General features: G+C 54.3%; 1 protein-coding gene across 11 annotated transcripts in view; it reads left to right on the top strand.

Annotated features, from left to right (window-relative positions):
• PEBP4 (phosphatidylethanolamine binding protein 4) overlaps positions 1–16249 on the top strand; it is a 265326-nt gene that overhangs the window by 241289 nt on the left and 7788 nt on the right. For all 11 annotated transcript variants that reach the window (XM_082470757.1, XM_082470756.1, XM_082470753.1 and 8 more), the window contains 2 exons: positions 10118–10163; positions 12375–12488. In XM_082470757.1, coding sequence (XP_082326883.1) covers positions 10118–10163; positions 12375–12488 — 160 coding nt within the window. The remainder of the gene's footprint in view (positions 1–10117; positions 10164–12374; positions 12489–16249) is intronic.

Below are 16249 nucleotides of genomic sequence, written 5' to 3'. Positions count from 1 at the left end.
GTGAGCACGTGTGTATATGAGCGCCTGTGCAAGCATGCATACGTGAGTGTATGTGGACGCGTATTGAGTGTATGTGCGTGAGAGCGTGAGCATGGGTATGTATGTGTATGTGAGTACGTGTTGTATGAGCATGTGTGTGTACATGTGAGCACGTGTGTGAGCGTGTCTGTAAGTGTGTTGTGTGTATATGTGCGTTGCATAAGTGTGCGAGGTGGAGGGCTCTGTGTGTGTGACCGTGTATATGTGAACATGTGTGAGTGTGTGTGGGCATGTGTGCATCTGTGTGTAGGTGGAGGGGTGTATGTGAGTGTACATTGACTAAGCGTGTTGTGTGTGTAGTGAGCGTGTGTGAGCGCGTGGAGGCTGTGCGTGAGCGTGTGCGTGACTGTGGACACGTATCTATGTGAGCGTGTGAGGGCATGTGTGAGTTGAGGGGTGTGTGATCATGTATCTGAGCGTGCACGTGAGTGCACGTGTTGTGTGTGTGAGCGTGTGTGCATACATGGGGGGTGCTGGGAGTGTGTGGACGTGTGTGGCTGTGAGCGCGTGTGAGCCTGAGTGAGCGTGACTCACCGTTTCCCCTCCCCTGGCTCTCACCCCTCCCCCACCCCCGTCCCCCCCTTCTCAGCCCCGCCCTGCCCTCGAGGGACCCGCAGACCTCTAGTGGCTCTCCCTCCTGCTCCCATCCAGGGCTCAGCCCCTCCCCAGCTCCAGCTTCTCCTGTCTCACCCCACCCCGCGCCGCTCCCGCGCCTTCCCACCAGTTTTGGAAAAGTCTTGCCACTGTTTTGCTTCCCGTGCTCCCATCACCAAGCACTTTCTGGCCAGTTTCCCACCCGACAGCCGAGCCAGCAGCATGCTACTTCCTCCCTCACCCTGGATCCTCTGTCTGACCCCTGTGGCTCGACCCCCATCCCAGCCCCTGCCTCCTGGGACAGCTCTGCCTCCTGTCCCTCCTCTGGGGGCCCTCGTCTCTGTCTGAGTGGCTGTGTGTCTCCATGGGATGGGGGAGAGAGCGAGCAAGAGAAGGAAGGAGGCGGGCTCAGATGGTGCCATTCGGAGATACTAACGCCCCTCATCAAAGCGTATTAATAAACATTATGTGCCACGCGTTCTGCGCACCCTGGGTGAGTGCAGGCCCAGCAGGAAGGGCCCCACGTTTACAGCTGAGTAACTGCCGAGCCCATGGCACAGCCATTAGCCTCATGAGGTTGACCCTGCCAGGAGGCTTCCTGGGCCCGTCACAGCTCGTGGGATGGGTTCTGAGGGCGGACAGACAGAGGCTGGGGGCAGTGTCTCCCCCTAGCCTGGCCAGCAGCGGCTTCACCCCTCTCTTTCCTCGCTGAGCCCGGGGAAGGGAACCGTCATGACCCTTACCCTCAGATGGCACCGTGGGACTTCAGACTATCCCATTTCCTAATTTCATCTTCACGAGTCTGTGAGGAAACCAGGGCAGGTATCATTATCACAGCCACTTTACAGGTACGGAAACTGAGACGCTGGGAAATAGTGTCTTTCTCAAAGTCATGCAGCTAATTGGTAATGACATTGGACTGAAGCCCAGGTTGCCCTTTGGAACGGCTGGGTTAACAGCTCAGTCACTGATCCAGTGGGGCTGCTTTTAACCAGATGGCAACATTTCCCTGGTTCTTGCAGCGCCAGAAACCAGACCACGAAGCTCAGCTCCCTCAGCAGGACCGAGGGTCTTCATCTTCCCAATGGCGGTGCTGGCGGCAGGGGTGGGTCTCCTGAGGGTCACCGCACCTTAGCGGGAAACGGGCTGCGAGGCGGGGACCGGAGTGATCTAACTTGCGTAAAGATGCTGGCGGAATGCCTGCCACGTTGTAGGTGCGCTGCAAGAGGTGGTTCCCCTTTCTTTATGTACTGACCACGGCGTCAATATTAAATTATTGGACCCTGAGGAGGTTTGAGCAGGCGGAAGACTGTTCTTTGTATTTGTTTTTGAGCATTGCAGTCTTGTGCTGTCATAGGGTGCAAAACTGGCTACTCACTGTGACAACCACAATGGTGTTTAAAATTACATAAGGTATTATCCGTGTGTGTGTGTGTGTGTGTGTGTGTGTGTGTGTGTGTGTGTTGAAGAACATGAGAACTAGTGTTTTAATAAGATCGCTATCCAAAATAGTTAAGATGAAAGGAGTTGGGGAGCTAAAATTATAAGATCCAAGAGATCAGGGAAATGTTCTTATGAAAAATACCCAATTCCAGATAAATGAGCCATTCCAGCAACCTGTTGTTGGTCCTGAAAGCTTCGACGTTCGTTCCGTGTGTCTAGAAATGGCAGTCTTTAGCCTAAGCTGACACTGAGGCATAATAATTATATTTAGCTCTCACCTCATGATATTTGCTCTCAATCTATCTTAATATTTCTTGGCTATTTCTAAGTGGGACAGGTTTAATAAGACCATACATTGTGTTCTTTATGCCTTTTTTCCTTCCTACCCTCCTCCTAACCCTACCTAGATGCTACGTCCTGAGAATGGGTGACCTGTGACAGGCCAGGGTCAAAGAGGGGTGGGTCCACCATCTCCTGAGGTCCATACCAGTCTCTGAGCTTCAGAGACTGAGAGTAACTAAGGCACGTTTCCCCAAGCAGATGGGAGTCCGGCACGCAGACCCCAGAAGGGACCAGGGGCTCAAAGCTGGCACTTGCGTGACGAGAAGCTTTGGGACCCAGATGCAAAGAAGGGAGCCCTGGTGTTTCAGGGCAGCTATCTCTATGCAGAATGATCCAGGGCATTCTTTTTCTTTCCAGTTATTTTCTTCTGTGTTTTAAATTTTTTCTACAATGAACATGCTGTCCTTTAATGATCTAAAACTGAAAAAGTTACGGTTTGTAAAAGGGATGGGTTGGGGTTCGGGGGTCCCAGGTGCGCCTGCTCTGAGTGAGGCCATGGTCGCAGGGTTCGGCTCCATCCAGCTCTGACCTGCCACATATGGGCAGTGTCCCAAAGCCTGACCCCACCCAGATTTGTTCTTGACCGGAGAGGCAGCTGACCAAACCCCTTTGATGACGCTCCTGGGACACAGTTGCTGAGCATTTGGAAGACAGAAAGAGTCTTGCCTGGGGTCTGTGGGCCCAAACTTTGATTTACTGATGGCTGCAATTCTCAGAAATCAGAAGCACTGCCTGCCATTCAAGCCTAACCCCAGCCTACATTTCCAGCCTCAATTTGAGCTTCTTCCAGACCCACCTGTTCTTGTCACACCTTGTTGACATATTTATAGATTGCTTATGCAGTTTCCTCAACGTAAACTGCCCCTCCTCTCCCTATCCTGTCCACTGGAAAACTGGAAAACTCCTACATACCCTTCAAAGCCCGGATCGAGTACAGCCTCCTTTCAGTAGCTTTCCCTGATTACTATCCCCAAGCAATTACAATTTCCATCTTCTCTGCTCCTTCAGCATTTCCTATAGACTGCAATTATTTAGACCTATAATACAGTTATTTCTTTATTGATGTATCTGCCCCACTAGACCATGAGCTCCTCAATACCATAAAATGTGTCTTAATTCATATTTCTTACTTTCGATTTCACAGCGGTTCTCATTAATTGATTCATTTAACTACCCATCTCCCCAGCCATCATGCCTCGGGGCTAACTCTATGCTAGATACTGTCACATACACACAGGTGCAAGACACGATGGCTTATTTGGGAACCACTCGCACCTCCATATGGCCTGGAACAAAGGGCTTAGACAACCTGTACTTGTTAGACCACAAGCAACCTTGACCCTGGCCTTGGGAAATCTTGCCTCTTCACTCAGTGTCGTGGAGAGTGGTGAAGCTCCTCCCATCTGGGTAACTACTTACACCAAGAAGCAGACCAGCAACACCCCACCTCACCCCAACCCATTTTGGCATCTGGAGACCCAGGGAAGTAACTGACTCCAGATCTGAAGCCAAACTAGGAATCAAAACCCAACGGTCCTGTGCCAGTTGGTGCCAAATACCAGAATCTGCTGGCCATCCATTGGCGTTTTCTAAAGATGGTGCAATCCATCTTTAGGAAACGCCATGCAGTCTACCGCCCATGAAGGTGCCAGGAGGAGACTATCAGGTCTTTGATGTTGACACTTCTTGAGGGAAACCGGTGCACAAAATCATTGGCCATCCTACACCCTGGAGTCTGGAAGCACTTGGCTCCCAGAAGGGCTCGTGTCTGTGCCTCCTTCTCAGCACTTCCCACGGATTCCACTCCACCCGCCTTGGTGGCCGGCCCCCCCCGTTTTCCCAGCCCCAGGGCGAAAAAGCAGGCCATAGGACTAATTGATCGCAGCCTTTCCCTTGGGGCAGGCACAGTCTCTGGGGCTGGGTCCCCTCCAGGCGGGTGTTAGGCGGCCCGGCAGACGCAGCCCCTGGAGACCTCAGAGCCCAGGAGCTGTCAGTGCCTTCCACTTACTTACCCCTAGTGAATTGTAGAATCCACAGATTGCTGGATAGCACTTTCCAATCTTGTGCCTTTTCCTAGATCCTTTGCCACTTGGCAGCTTGCAGGCAGCTGTGTAAAACAGCAGGGAGCTTTCTCGTTTGGTGCCAGTGTCAGAGAGCCTGGAACTCTGTCCTATTTTCCCCTTTTTTCCATTTTTTCCCCGAGTTTTGCTTGCTGTTTTGCTCATTTCTCCCTCTGCTCTTCCTCATCTCCACTACACCCTTCTGCATCTCACCTTCCCAGTTCAGGACTCTCCTGATGCCCCCCACCCCACCCACCCAGAGATCAAAAAGTAAAACTTCCCACTCTGACTGAGGTTTGAAGCCAGGCAGGAGAAGTGATTACATCCTCCTGCCCAGATGGAAAGAGGTGGATGAAGAGATTAAATCATCTCCCTAGCACTCAAGGAAATGTGCTGCTGACCCTCTGCTCGAGGGCTCAGCAAGCCCGAGTACCTGGGGCCTTCACGTATGCCCAGGTGGGCGGGCAGTTGCCTGGAGGTAACTGAAGGGAAGTGAGGAAACTGGGCCAGCCTCCCAGCTGGGCCCAGTGTTGAGCCAGGCCCCTTCCCCGCCCTCCAGACCTCACACTCCAAATCTTACCTAAGGGGTTCCCCAGCCTGGGGTAGGGGCATCTCTGGAAACTTCATTCTCAGGGAATGTAGCTCTCTGGCTGTCCCCAAGGGGACAAGAAACAAAAGATCAAGGTGACTTTCATCTAGCTGGCGCACCTGTTTGTGGTTTTCCAAGGGCTTAATATATCAGGGACTAATTCTGTCAGGGAACTCTAGGGCCTCGTCCGGGAGGGCAGAAAGATCCAGGTCCAGACAGCAGCAGTGAGGTCTCATCAGAAGAGGCCAGGACCAAGAGTCAGCTACCTAGGACACCTTGGACAAAGCCTTCACTCATCTCTCCATTCATCCCACAGATGTTTATTGGACCCTTACTGTCTTAGCTTGGGGTCCCCCAGAAGCAGAGCTTGAGACCAGGATATCAGTACAAGTAATTTATTTTGAAGGGGACATGAGAGAGCACCAGTAAGGCAGTGGGTAAGACAGGAAAAGGAAGGCACCCAAGGAAGGTTCATGAGCAAACAAGTTCCACTGGGGGTACCTGGAGCACTTAAACGCACCAGTTCCCATCAGCCATTGGTTAAGAGCTGTTGCCAGGGAACATTAACGCCCCAGCACATCTGCCCTAATGCACAGGGGGTGAAGTGAGCTCGGGAGGCCAGTGCTGGCCCTGGGACCAGGAGAAGCAGGTTGAAAGTGGAGTCGGTGAGCCAGGGGATGGACCAGGGCATGGATAACATCTACTACCCCTACTATGTGCAAAGCATCCTAAGGGCTACAAAGATGGAGAGGATATAGTCCCTGACCTTGAGAAGCTGAAGCTTCTCTGGGTTTCTCTCCAGTCAGATGGGGAGACTGATCTCTGCCCGTCCCACGCAAGGGCTGCTGTGAGATCCATTGGTTGGACAGTGCCCTGGAGAATAAACCCTAAAAGCTCATTACAAATGTAGGATGGGGGGTGGGGGTCAGCTCCCAGCTTCCAGCACTGTGCTCTTTACTTGTCCTGAGACAAGCCACTCAGACTGTGTGACAGTCTGCATCACCCTGGTCCAAGAATGGAGTTGCTGTGATTCTCCGTTGAACCTCAACTTTTCTTAAGCATCTCATGTGCCAGTTCCAAACTAGCTTAACAAGACCCAATGGGTTCTTTTTTATATATATACTAATTTTTTTATTTTATTTTTATTTATTTTTGGCTGTGTTCGTCTTCGTTGCTGCGTGCGGGCTTTCTCTAGTTGCGGTGAGCGGGGGCTACTCTTCCTTGTGGTGCACGAGCTTTTCTCATTACGGTGGCTTCTCTTGCTGCAGAACACAGGCCCTAGGCGCATGGGCTTCCATAGTTGCATCACGCGGACTCAGTAGTTGCGGCTCGCGGGCTCTGGAGCGCAGGCTCAGTAGCTGTGGCGCACGGGCTTAGTTGCTCCGCGGCATGTGGGATCTTCCTGGACCAGGGCTCGAACCCGTGTCCCCTGCATTGGCAGGCAGATTCTTAACCACTGCACCACCAGGGAAGCCAGCAATGGGCTCTTGAGGTGGCAGAGAGCTGGAAAAGAAATCTCATGTTCTATAAACCAGGAAGTTCCTGCAAAGGGTCCATAGAGTTGAGATTCTTCTCTGCAATTAGAATGATTTGTGCTAATTCCCATGCCAGGAAACCCTGGACACACACATGCACGTGTACACACACGGATGCTCACACGTACGCACACATGCACACATCGGGCACCAACTTCTAAGAAAGAGGAGAGACTATCTTATATGCTGAGCATTTAATGGTCCGACTGAGCAATTTTCTGCCCCTTCCTCCCCTCTTCTTGCTAAGAGGGCGATGGGTATCGGGCTCCCCATTTGCAGAGGATGCTGATAAGGAAAGGAGCTGCCTTCCCAAGGCCACCCAGTCCCTGTGTCTCAGAAGGGTCCAGGACATCCTCCCAAAGCACACTGACCAAACACCTCCAGTGCTTCTGTCCCGATTCCTGAAAAACCCATCCTGGGCTTCTCAGTGGTCTTGAGGATTAGAAATCCAACCACTTTTATGCCGTTTGTCATTTCAGTCATTATTTCCTCTTTTAAATCAGCATTTAGACAAGTTCCTTTTGAAAATGTCCACCTGTCTTAGCTATAGTAAGGGAAAGGAAATTTTGTCTGTGCCCGGGGCCCACCTTAAAGAGGAGCAGCGTACCTGGGGGCCAGGGAGGGCGTGGAGGTGAGGCAGCCCCTCCCCTCCTGAGGCTCTCCTGCTAAAGCTCTGCTCTGCTCAGACTTGACAGCTATGGGGTCTGGTCCGCAAATGCTGGGCTCATCGCCACCCTCAGGGCACTTCCCTCAGCCCAGTCTCCCTGGGAAGTGCTCTGAACGACAGATTTCCCCCTCTTGCCTTCAAAATGTCCCTGAATCTCTCCCGTCCCCAGAGGTTTCCAGTTTTCTAAGGTGACTTCAGGCTACATGTGACACTCCAAGCCACGAAGATGTTTTAGGAGACCTCACGTTTTCACATGGAGGGAGGGGAAAGGTAGGCCACTTCCACAGCAGCCCCAGCCCTCTGGATAATATCTGTGTACGTTAATAATGGTCTTCCCAAAAACGCCTCCCAGAGGAGGGATGGGATTGTCATGATGTCCTAGAAGAGGCACAGGTCAGCACTGCAGGTCCAAGGTCGAAGGGCCTGGGGCCCCCTCCTCCTGGAACATTCTGGAATTCTCCCACTCACTGCTCGTGAGGCTCTGGACAAGTCGTCTGATCTTGGGGACTCAACTTTCTCACCCTTTGGATTTAGTTTCCTAAGTCCCCCACCAGGTATTGATTCTGTCGTAGAAATTTTAGGCCCCCAAGGACAGACCAAGGAGGGAAGATTTATGGCCCAGAGGGAGCTTCGCCAATATTCAGCCCAATGCGAGTACATACCAGCTGTGCTGATCACACTCAGGGGGCCCTTCTACGGCCTGGTCCTTCCCCAGAGCCTTCCCTCCATGCTCTTCCTTCCAGCAAGGACCAGCACCTGTCCATGGGACAAGCTCCGGAGAGACCCTAAAGGCTCTCAAGGCTATCAATGCCCTTTGCTTGGGGCCCGGCGGCAGCTGCCTCAGCTGAGCTCAGGGGCAGCGGGCAGGGGAAGGCGGGCAGGCAGGGCCGCCAGCTCTACTGACGAATCCAAGGGTTTGCGTGTGTCTTTGCCAAGCTGGCCCCAGTCGGGGAGAAAAGACTCCCCAGAGTGAAAGGGAGGGGACGGAGAGCCTCCCCACCCTGATCAAGGCTCCGATCAGACTTTCCACACTGCTCTGACCTTACAGGCCCAGGGCCCATCCGCACCCTCACCCCCTCCCTGCGCTCACACCAGGAGAGAGGCCTGTTTATCACTCTGGGTGGGACCCAAGCCTGTGGGGAATTGAAAAGAAACAGCCAGCTTAGGTTGCTATTGTTTTGTTTAAACAAACCGCTGGCTGGGATGACTTGGAAAGGAATGAGGGGGAGGCTGGGAGCGCAGAGGAGGCCGGGCAGGGCTGGGCTGGGCTTCCCTGGCCTCAGCCCCCATCCCCCATCTCTCAGTCTTGCTAGGGTGGCCAGAGCCCTATTTGGGGAGAGTGGCTGCGAGGCCTAGGGCCCTCCCCGCCTCTCCTGGGAGAGAAGGGTATCCAGGGGAGGGGCCTCCGTGCCCCCCCGCCCCGTCCTGGCGCCCCAGTGCCCCCCGGCCACACCCTGGCCTGATACTGAGGGGAAGGGGGCTGTGCTGGGAAGGCCAGGCAGAGGGAGCTCTGCTGCGTCTGACGGGCTCCTGGATACTCCTGAGCAGAGAGGGGGAAGGGGCAGGGATGTCAAAGGGCGTGAAGGAAACAGAGGGACGGGGGCTCAAAGTGGGGGGGTCCATCCTTCTGCAGTCTCCCGCCCCCGCTTCCAACCAAAGGTAACCTAGATGGACACGGAGGAGCCTGGGGGAGAGGGGCGTCCTGGCCAAAAAGGCCCGAAGTGAGAACAGCCGGAGGGCAGGCTGCAGCCCAAAGGGGAGAATGGTGGGGGGGAAGGCTGTGGAACGGGGGGAGGGGCTTACATTTGGTAAAAAGTCAACCACACTAGGGTTTGGGTCACCCAGGTGACTCTGAGAATCTCCACAGAGAACTGAGAAGAAATCTCATGCTCCCCCATCCCCATCGCCCCCCATCTCCACCCTGAGCACCTCGCTCGAGGGGAAGGAGCAGGGGCTGCACCAGAAGGGCTCAGTGGAAAGGTGGCCAGGGCACAGTTAGGTGTTGGCAGAATCACTGGGGAGCCGCGCTAATCACCATCATTAAGGCTATAAAACCCCACACCTAGGGGCCGCAGGACTCCCTGGCATGGCCCCGGGGCCCTGAGCTGTGGCACAAAACCAGGGCCCCAGCTCCAGTGCCTTTCATCTGAGCATCTCTCGGTCCTGCACAAACAGTAATTAGCACCCACCCCCCGGGGATCACCTCATGATCCCACAGACACTGAGCAGAGGGGAGAAGGGAGGGAAGGGGGAGGAAGAGAAAGAGGGAAACTAAGGCTGCCCACCGGCCCAGGGTGGTGGGCTGAGCCCGGTCGAGGCTGGGGGAAGTAGCTGCCTCAGAATCAGGCAGTCCGGCCTCCTCCGGCCCTTCCTTGCCCTTCTGGCTGCTCAGGCAGCCGTTGGCCAAGTATTCTGAAGGCCCCAAAGAGAACCCGAGAGGATGGGCAAGCAGTGAGGACGGTCAGCCCCGCCCTAGATCTGACCAGACCCCACAGGCCCCAGAGGTGCATCCTGGGCCCAGCCTGGGGGCACAGATGGTGAGAGTGGGGCAGCCCTTCTGGAAGGGTCCTGTCAGGCTCTCCAGAGATCAGGGGTCCATCCCTCGCCACCAGGCCACCCTCAGCAATGTCTGCACCTGTCCTCTCTTCCCCAGACCCCCAAGGCACCATTCCAAACCCCACGGCACGTTCTGGCAGCGTCCCCCAGGACAGCCAGCCAGCTTCCTCCTCTTCCATCCTACTCCCTCCGAGAGAAAGAACTCAGCAGAGCCCACCTGGACTAAGTGTGATGGCGTGGCCTCCTGCTGCCCCAGGAGTAACCCTAGCCTGTGTCTGTCTCTTACTTTCAGGGTGCTGACATGAAGAAAGGGAAGATTCAGGGCCAGGAGTTATCACGTGAGTAAGACCCTCCAGTGCCCCTTCCCCCAGCCAGGGCAATGAGCGTGATCACAAGAATCATAGCAATACAACTTTATGTGGACGCTTCACAGTGTGCAAAGCGCTCATCCAAGAGTTTACTTGGACGTTCTGATCTTATCTTCACAACTGTCTTTTAAGGTCGCTGCCATCAATATCTCCATTTTAAAGAGAAGGAAACTGAGGCACAGAACCACCTGCCCCATGTCACAAAACCAGTAAGGGATGGAGCCCACAGTAACCTGAAGGGCTCTGCTGGGAGAGAACCCAGAACCAGAACCGCCCCCCCTCCATGGGATTGGCAAGTAGCTCTCTTCCCTCTGCCCCCTCTCTCGTTCCCCTGCCCCAGTCCCACCGTGTGGCTGCGAGGGGCTGCGTGGACCTCCCTTTTCTCTGATGCCCTCCTCTTCCCACCCCCATTCTCACCATCAGCTCCCCACCTCCCCTCCCTCTGGGATCCCTCCAGCAAGGGCACGCCCTCCACTCAACTTGAAGGGGATTCTCAGGTGGTGAGCTGGCCTCTGGCAAAGGGTTGAGCAAGAAAAACCAACCGAGCATCATGGTTCCATAAAGCAACGCGGACTCGGGCACCAGATGGGCCTGGATTCAAAGCGCAGCTCCACCACTGACTGTCGGCCTGACTTCACCTCTCAGAGCCTCAGTTTCCTCATCCAGAAAATGGCCGTGACACCCACCTTACCAAGTTGTGGTGAAGATTAGGGAGATGTCACAGGGAAAGCACTTAGCCAGGACCTGGCCCTGAGAGGTGGCTCAACAAGTGTGTCCCCCTTCCCTTTCTCCTCATGCCTCTCATCTCTACTTTTGGAGGGCGACCTCTTCAGGAAAGCCCTAGTAAGACGGGGTTGCGTCTTTATCTCCCCCGAGGATACATCCTCAGCTGCATAGAACCACTGAGTTCCCTCACTGGTTGGCAGTGTTTGTAAAAAAGCGCCAGTTTACCCACATGTACGCACGCGCTGACAGAGACCCTCCAAAACAGCCTCAGCTCCCATGCCCATCAGCTCCGCCAACACCTGCACCCACCCCAGGCTAGACCCCAATTCACACAAATTCACATGGCTCCTGGCACACCCTGTGCTGTTCTCATTCTGCGGGCGTGCGCGCGCACACACACACACACACACACACATACATCTGCTCTGCAATGCAAAAACGAATAGGCAGAAATGAATAGTCAGGAATTCCCCTGGCTGTGGGCACTCCGGAGGCCCCAGTGGCCAGAAGTGCACCACGAGGAACGCTTCCACAGCTTTGAGCAGCAAGTGGCTCTTGTCTAACGATCAGGAGAGGGAGGTGGCCACAGTGTACCAATACTCCCTCCCCCCAGCATCCTCCTTGCAAACGCTTCATCCCCACCCACCCCCAGGAAGACGCTTGGCTCCTTGGAAAGGGAGATGAAGGGAGCAAAGGGGAGGAGGAAGAGGCCCACACTCTTGGAAGGAGGCCCAGCTGGAATGGCCCGAGAGAGTCGGCCTGCAAAACCCCAAGGCCCTGCATAGACTTGGGGGAAGGATGAGAGATGTCCCCACCCCGCTTCTCCCCCGAAAAAGAGTACCTCCCGCACAAAGAGCGAAAGGAAGGGAGATAGGCATTCTCCTCCGGAAGAGCCTGAGTCGGCTCCCGGTGCCCCGAGCACCCAGATCCTACAGCTTCCACGATCAAACCTTTGAACCGAGTCCCACCCACCCCCGTAACCACTTCCAGATCCTCCGGATCCAGCCAAGAAATTGGCTTCTTTGGGGATTGAGTTCATAAGGAAATGCTGAAAAAATAAATAAAAATCCCCTGCCAAAAACACTCACAGAGGAAGATGAGTTTCTCTTGAGGGAGGACATCCATCAGGACAGACTAAAGCAAAAAGAGGACAACGCCAACACCCGCTGGCCCAGAAAGGCCCAAGAGCCCGGCCAGCACCCAAGACCTTCAACCAGCCCACAGCTCCTCCTCCCGCCACCCCAGATAATGTGCTTCTAAATGAAGCTGCTGAAGATGAGATCCTGCCAAAGATAAATCCTAATGGTTTGCAGTGGGTGGGCCCCCAGCTAGGACCCCAGGAGGGGTCCATGAAAAGGACCAAGAATGATTCTCTTTCCCCCTGCCCAGAATAGCCAGGAACCCCTGGGTACTGTGGGATGTGGAGCCCACCCTCTCTTGTTTTTCTACCCACAGCCTACCAGCCTCCTTCCCCACCAGCACAAAGTGGCTTCCATCGCTACCAGTTCTTCGTCTATCTTCAGGAAGGAAAGACCATCTCTCTCCTTCCTAAAGAAAACAAAACTCGAGGTAAGGCCTTCCCATCCTTCAAAGCCAGGATGAATTCTGGGGTGGAAGTGTATGCTTCGTGCATTCATGGGGAAGTCAGGACCTTGACCATACCCATGAGCCTTGGAGGCGGAGTCAAAGGGTGGTGTTTCTTGAGAATAAATCGGGATGAGTGTCTTCAAAGAGATGTTGGCATCAGATATGGTCTCCCCCTAGAAGCAGGTTCCATCGTCCTAGATGGTGGCTTTAGCGGGGTGGGTGGATCTATAAGGCAGGGTCCCAAAGGGAGTAACTGGAGCCTAAGAGAGAAGCATCTCCCCCAGTAGTTTCAAATGGCATGTGCAGGCAGCTACCCCACACCACTTCTGCAGGTAACTGCACCCTATAGTTGAGTCTGATCTGGGCAAGAGGGCCATGGAATGCCACCCTGCCGGTCTGTCTCCATTGGTCGTTAATTGCTCTGTGCCATCTCAGTGGTGGGGTGAAGACTTCCCTGGCCATGCCCCCTCCACTGGCTTCTCTGAACAGCCCCCCTGGTACTCTCCAGAGGACCTATTTCCCATAGCTTCCCAATGGCGAACCCAGTCTGCTCGGCCTTGGTCCTCCTACTACCAGAGCTGGGGAGCTGGGGAGCCCAGGACACCTGGCTCCTGCAATGCCGATGCCACAGGTGACTCACCTGACCCTGTGTGGGCCATGCCCCCTCTCTGAGCCTTAGGTTTCTCTTCAGGGAAGTGGGAAATATAGTAATCCCTGTGCACTCTATGACCCACCCCACCTCCCTCCCCACAGATAAGGGAAGGAAGAGAATGTGAAATGCACAAATGCCAACTTGAGAGCACAAAGGGCACATCCCCCAGGCTGACAGGAGGGTGGGTGGGTGTCATCAGCCACTTCCTCTTACCCAGTGACCCTAACCAACCTCCACCCACGGGGAAGCCGGACAAGGTACTGTTACAAGCCTACTGCCCCAGGCCCCGGAGGAGAGGAGGGGAGCATGGAGCCCTTCAGATGTGCTGAGCAGGGGCCGCCAATCACAGGAGGCTCTGGACTGCCCTAGAAGCGGAGTTGGTGCAACATTTCCACTGGAGAACCTTTCCCCAGGTGCCCCCAGCACCTTGCCAATCTGTAAATCTGTTTAAATGGCTCTGCCAAAGACACCCTTTCAAGTCTGGATACAAAGAGAGAAAGGAAAGAAAAACGTATCTTGCCCAGGCGAACATCAATTTCTCCAATTCCCTGGGTCCCCGTCTCATCATGAAGCCCCTTCTGGCAGTCCAAGCACTGTGATCTCCGGGGGCTGGAAACTAGCACCTCAGCCCACGATGCTTCCCCACACGTGTGGGAGTCGCATAAACTAGGGCAGTACCTCCGAGCACCACGTTAAATGTCAGGGTCACAACAGTCCCCTGAAGGCGCCTCCACAGGACCGAGGGCGGGATGGAGGGGGAAGGAGCGTTAGGTGATGCCTGGAGGATCAGTGAAAGGGGCAGAGGAGGAAAAGGCGTGTGTGCACCAGAGACCTTTTCCACCCCAGCCACGGCTCGCCCTCCAGAGCCATGGGTGCTTTTCCTATGATAGCAGCAGCAGGCAGGGGAGCTGGAAACCCATCGGGCCTGAAACTCATCATTAGTCCCTGTGGATTTTCGCCCAAACTACGGTTTGTCGTGCACTCCCACGGCCACCCCGCTTCCATCTACATGAAAACTTAGGAACCGGACTTGCCCCTGGGCAGAGTCCCTTTGGCTTCCATGCTGTTTCGTTCGCTGCCAGAAATGGAGATGATAAAATTATTCTCGCAGATGAAAACTCTGGCCAGGGTTCCAGCCATACCACGTGACGCCTTCTATGTGCCCCGTACTAAGGGCTTTGGAGAGAACACAATCCAGGGCACAGGGAAAGTTCCCTGCCTTCAAGGGGCTTACAGTCTCCTTTGGAAACAAATAATGATGCAGAGCAGTGTATAATTCAGCACTTAATTGTGTGTTTCTGGCTGTACGGACAACTGGAGATCATGTGGACTTAGGGACAGTCCTGTCCCTTCCCAGGATCCCTTTCCCTCCAGGATGACACACCCTCTTCAGCCAGGAAGAGTGAAAGGTATTTTACTGCAAGGTGAGGAAATGTTGATTTCCAGTCTCTAGCTAGTGATTTGACTTTTAAGCAAGTCAGCTAATGTCTCTGGGCCTCAGGTTCCTCATCTAGAAAATGAGGGGTTGGATCTAGATGATCTACAAATCCATATGGTCCTGAGGCTACTTGGAGGAGGCCGGGCGTGGGCCATGTCCTGGAGAAGGAAGACATTTGAATCCTTGAGTGAAGGAAAAAGGGAGCTCTGGGCTGGGGAAACTGCAGAGGCAAAGATTGTTTTAAAAAGTGAGAAGGAGGCCCCCTGTGATGGTTATGAAAGGAGAAAGTGGGAGAAGGCTGTGGAGGATCTCAGAAGCTCGGCACAGGTGTGACTTTGGTGGGTGCCCTGGAGAGCTGCTGGAGATTGCCCATGGGAGAAGTAACATGCAAAAGCCAATCTTTAGAGATGACGGCGCTGGAGTGGTAGGCAGGATGGACCAGAGCGAGAGGACAGGAGGCCCCCAGAGGCCTAGAGACGTGTGATGTGGATGAACCCAAGGGGCGACTGTAACCGCAGAAGCAGCCTATGCGCAATGGCAGAATTCCAAAGGCCTTGGCAGTCTCTGAAGCACCTGCACGGTGCTGGGGGTCTCCAGGTGCCCCAGGCTGGACCAGCACTCAGGAGGCCAGGATGAGGAGCCCTGAAAAGAAATATGGACCCTGGGGCTTACTTTGATCTAGTTTTCTTCCCATGGAGGGAGGTGGGGAGTCCCAGGGTATGCGTGCCATGGCCAGCCTTGGTTAGGTGACCCCTGGATGCACGAGCAGGAACGACGTCCAGAGACTGGAGGGGAGAGGTCAGTATGCAGGAGCCCAGCTAGAAGGGCACCCATGGAGGATGGTTAACTTGACCCAGTCCTGTGGGGTTGCCTCTCTCTCTGGGACTGAGTCGTGTATGACAAGTTTAGGATGAGAAGGGAGCATGAGATCATTCTCATTGAACTTGTATGACTGTGTTGGGGGTCGGGGTGGGGGAGGTGGAATTGCTCAGAACCGGGGGCTGAAACCCTCTCCAGGATTCCCCAGGATGACATACAAGGGGTCAGCAAATGGAAGATCTTGACATTCAAACTCTCACCATGTGACCTTGGGCAAGCCACCTCACATCTCTGGGCCTCCATTTCTCCATCATCAAGACTAGGGGTTGGACTAATTGGTCTACCAGTGAATGACCCTGAACAGATTTGCTCCCAGCTCACCGAGCTCTCACACCTTCGAGTTCTGCCAGACAAATTAGGGTGTGACTCACCCTACCAACCCCACACGCTTTTGAGTAGAGGTCTTCGATCAGATACGGGGCCACCGGGACCACAGCAGGGACCTTGGAAGAGGATTTGGAGCTACCTCGCTCCTAGTTTATAAAATCCTGCCATTCAAATCCACAGCTCCTTCCTCCCTGTGCCATTTTCCCCACCACGCTTGGCATGATTCACCAATGCCCTCTGCGTTCATTCAGATGACGTTAAGTGTCAAGTATGTGTGAGGCCCCTTCTAGGTGCTATGGGTACAGAAATACATCCCTGCTGCCGTGGATGTATGGAGTCACCTGGTGTAGCTCTGCAGATACTAGGAGCTCACAGAGAGAGTGGAGGGAGATAGTCACATAGCTTAAGCATGACCACATCCCAAATGGGGGAGAACACTGAAGCCGA

Source organism: Balaenoptera physalus (assembly GCF_965194825.1).
Source record: "Balaenoptera physalus genome assembly, chromosome: 7".
Taxonomy (NCBI): Eukaryota; Metazoa; Chordata; class Mammalia; order Artiodactyla; family Balaenopteridae; genus Balaenoptera; species Balaenoptera physalus.
Note: the sequence above shows the minus strand (reverse complement) of the source record. Positions and strands in the feature narration are given on the sequence as shown.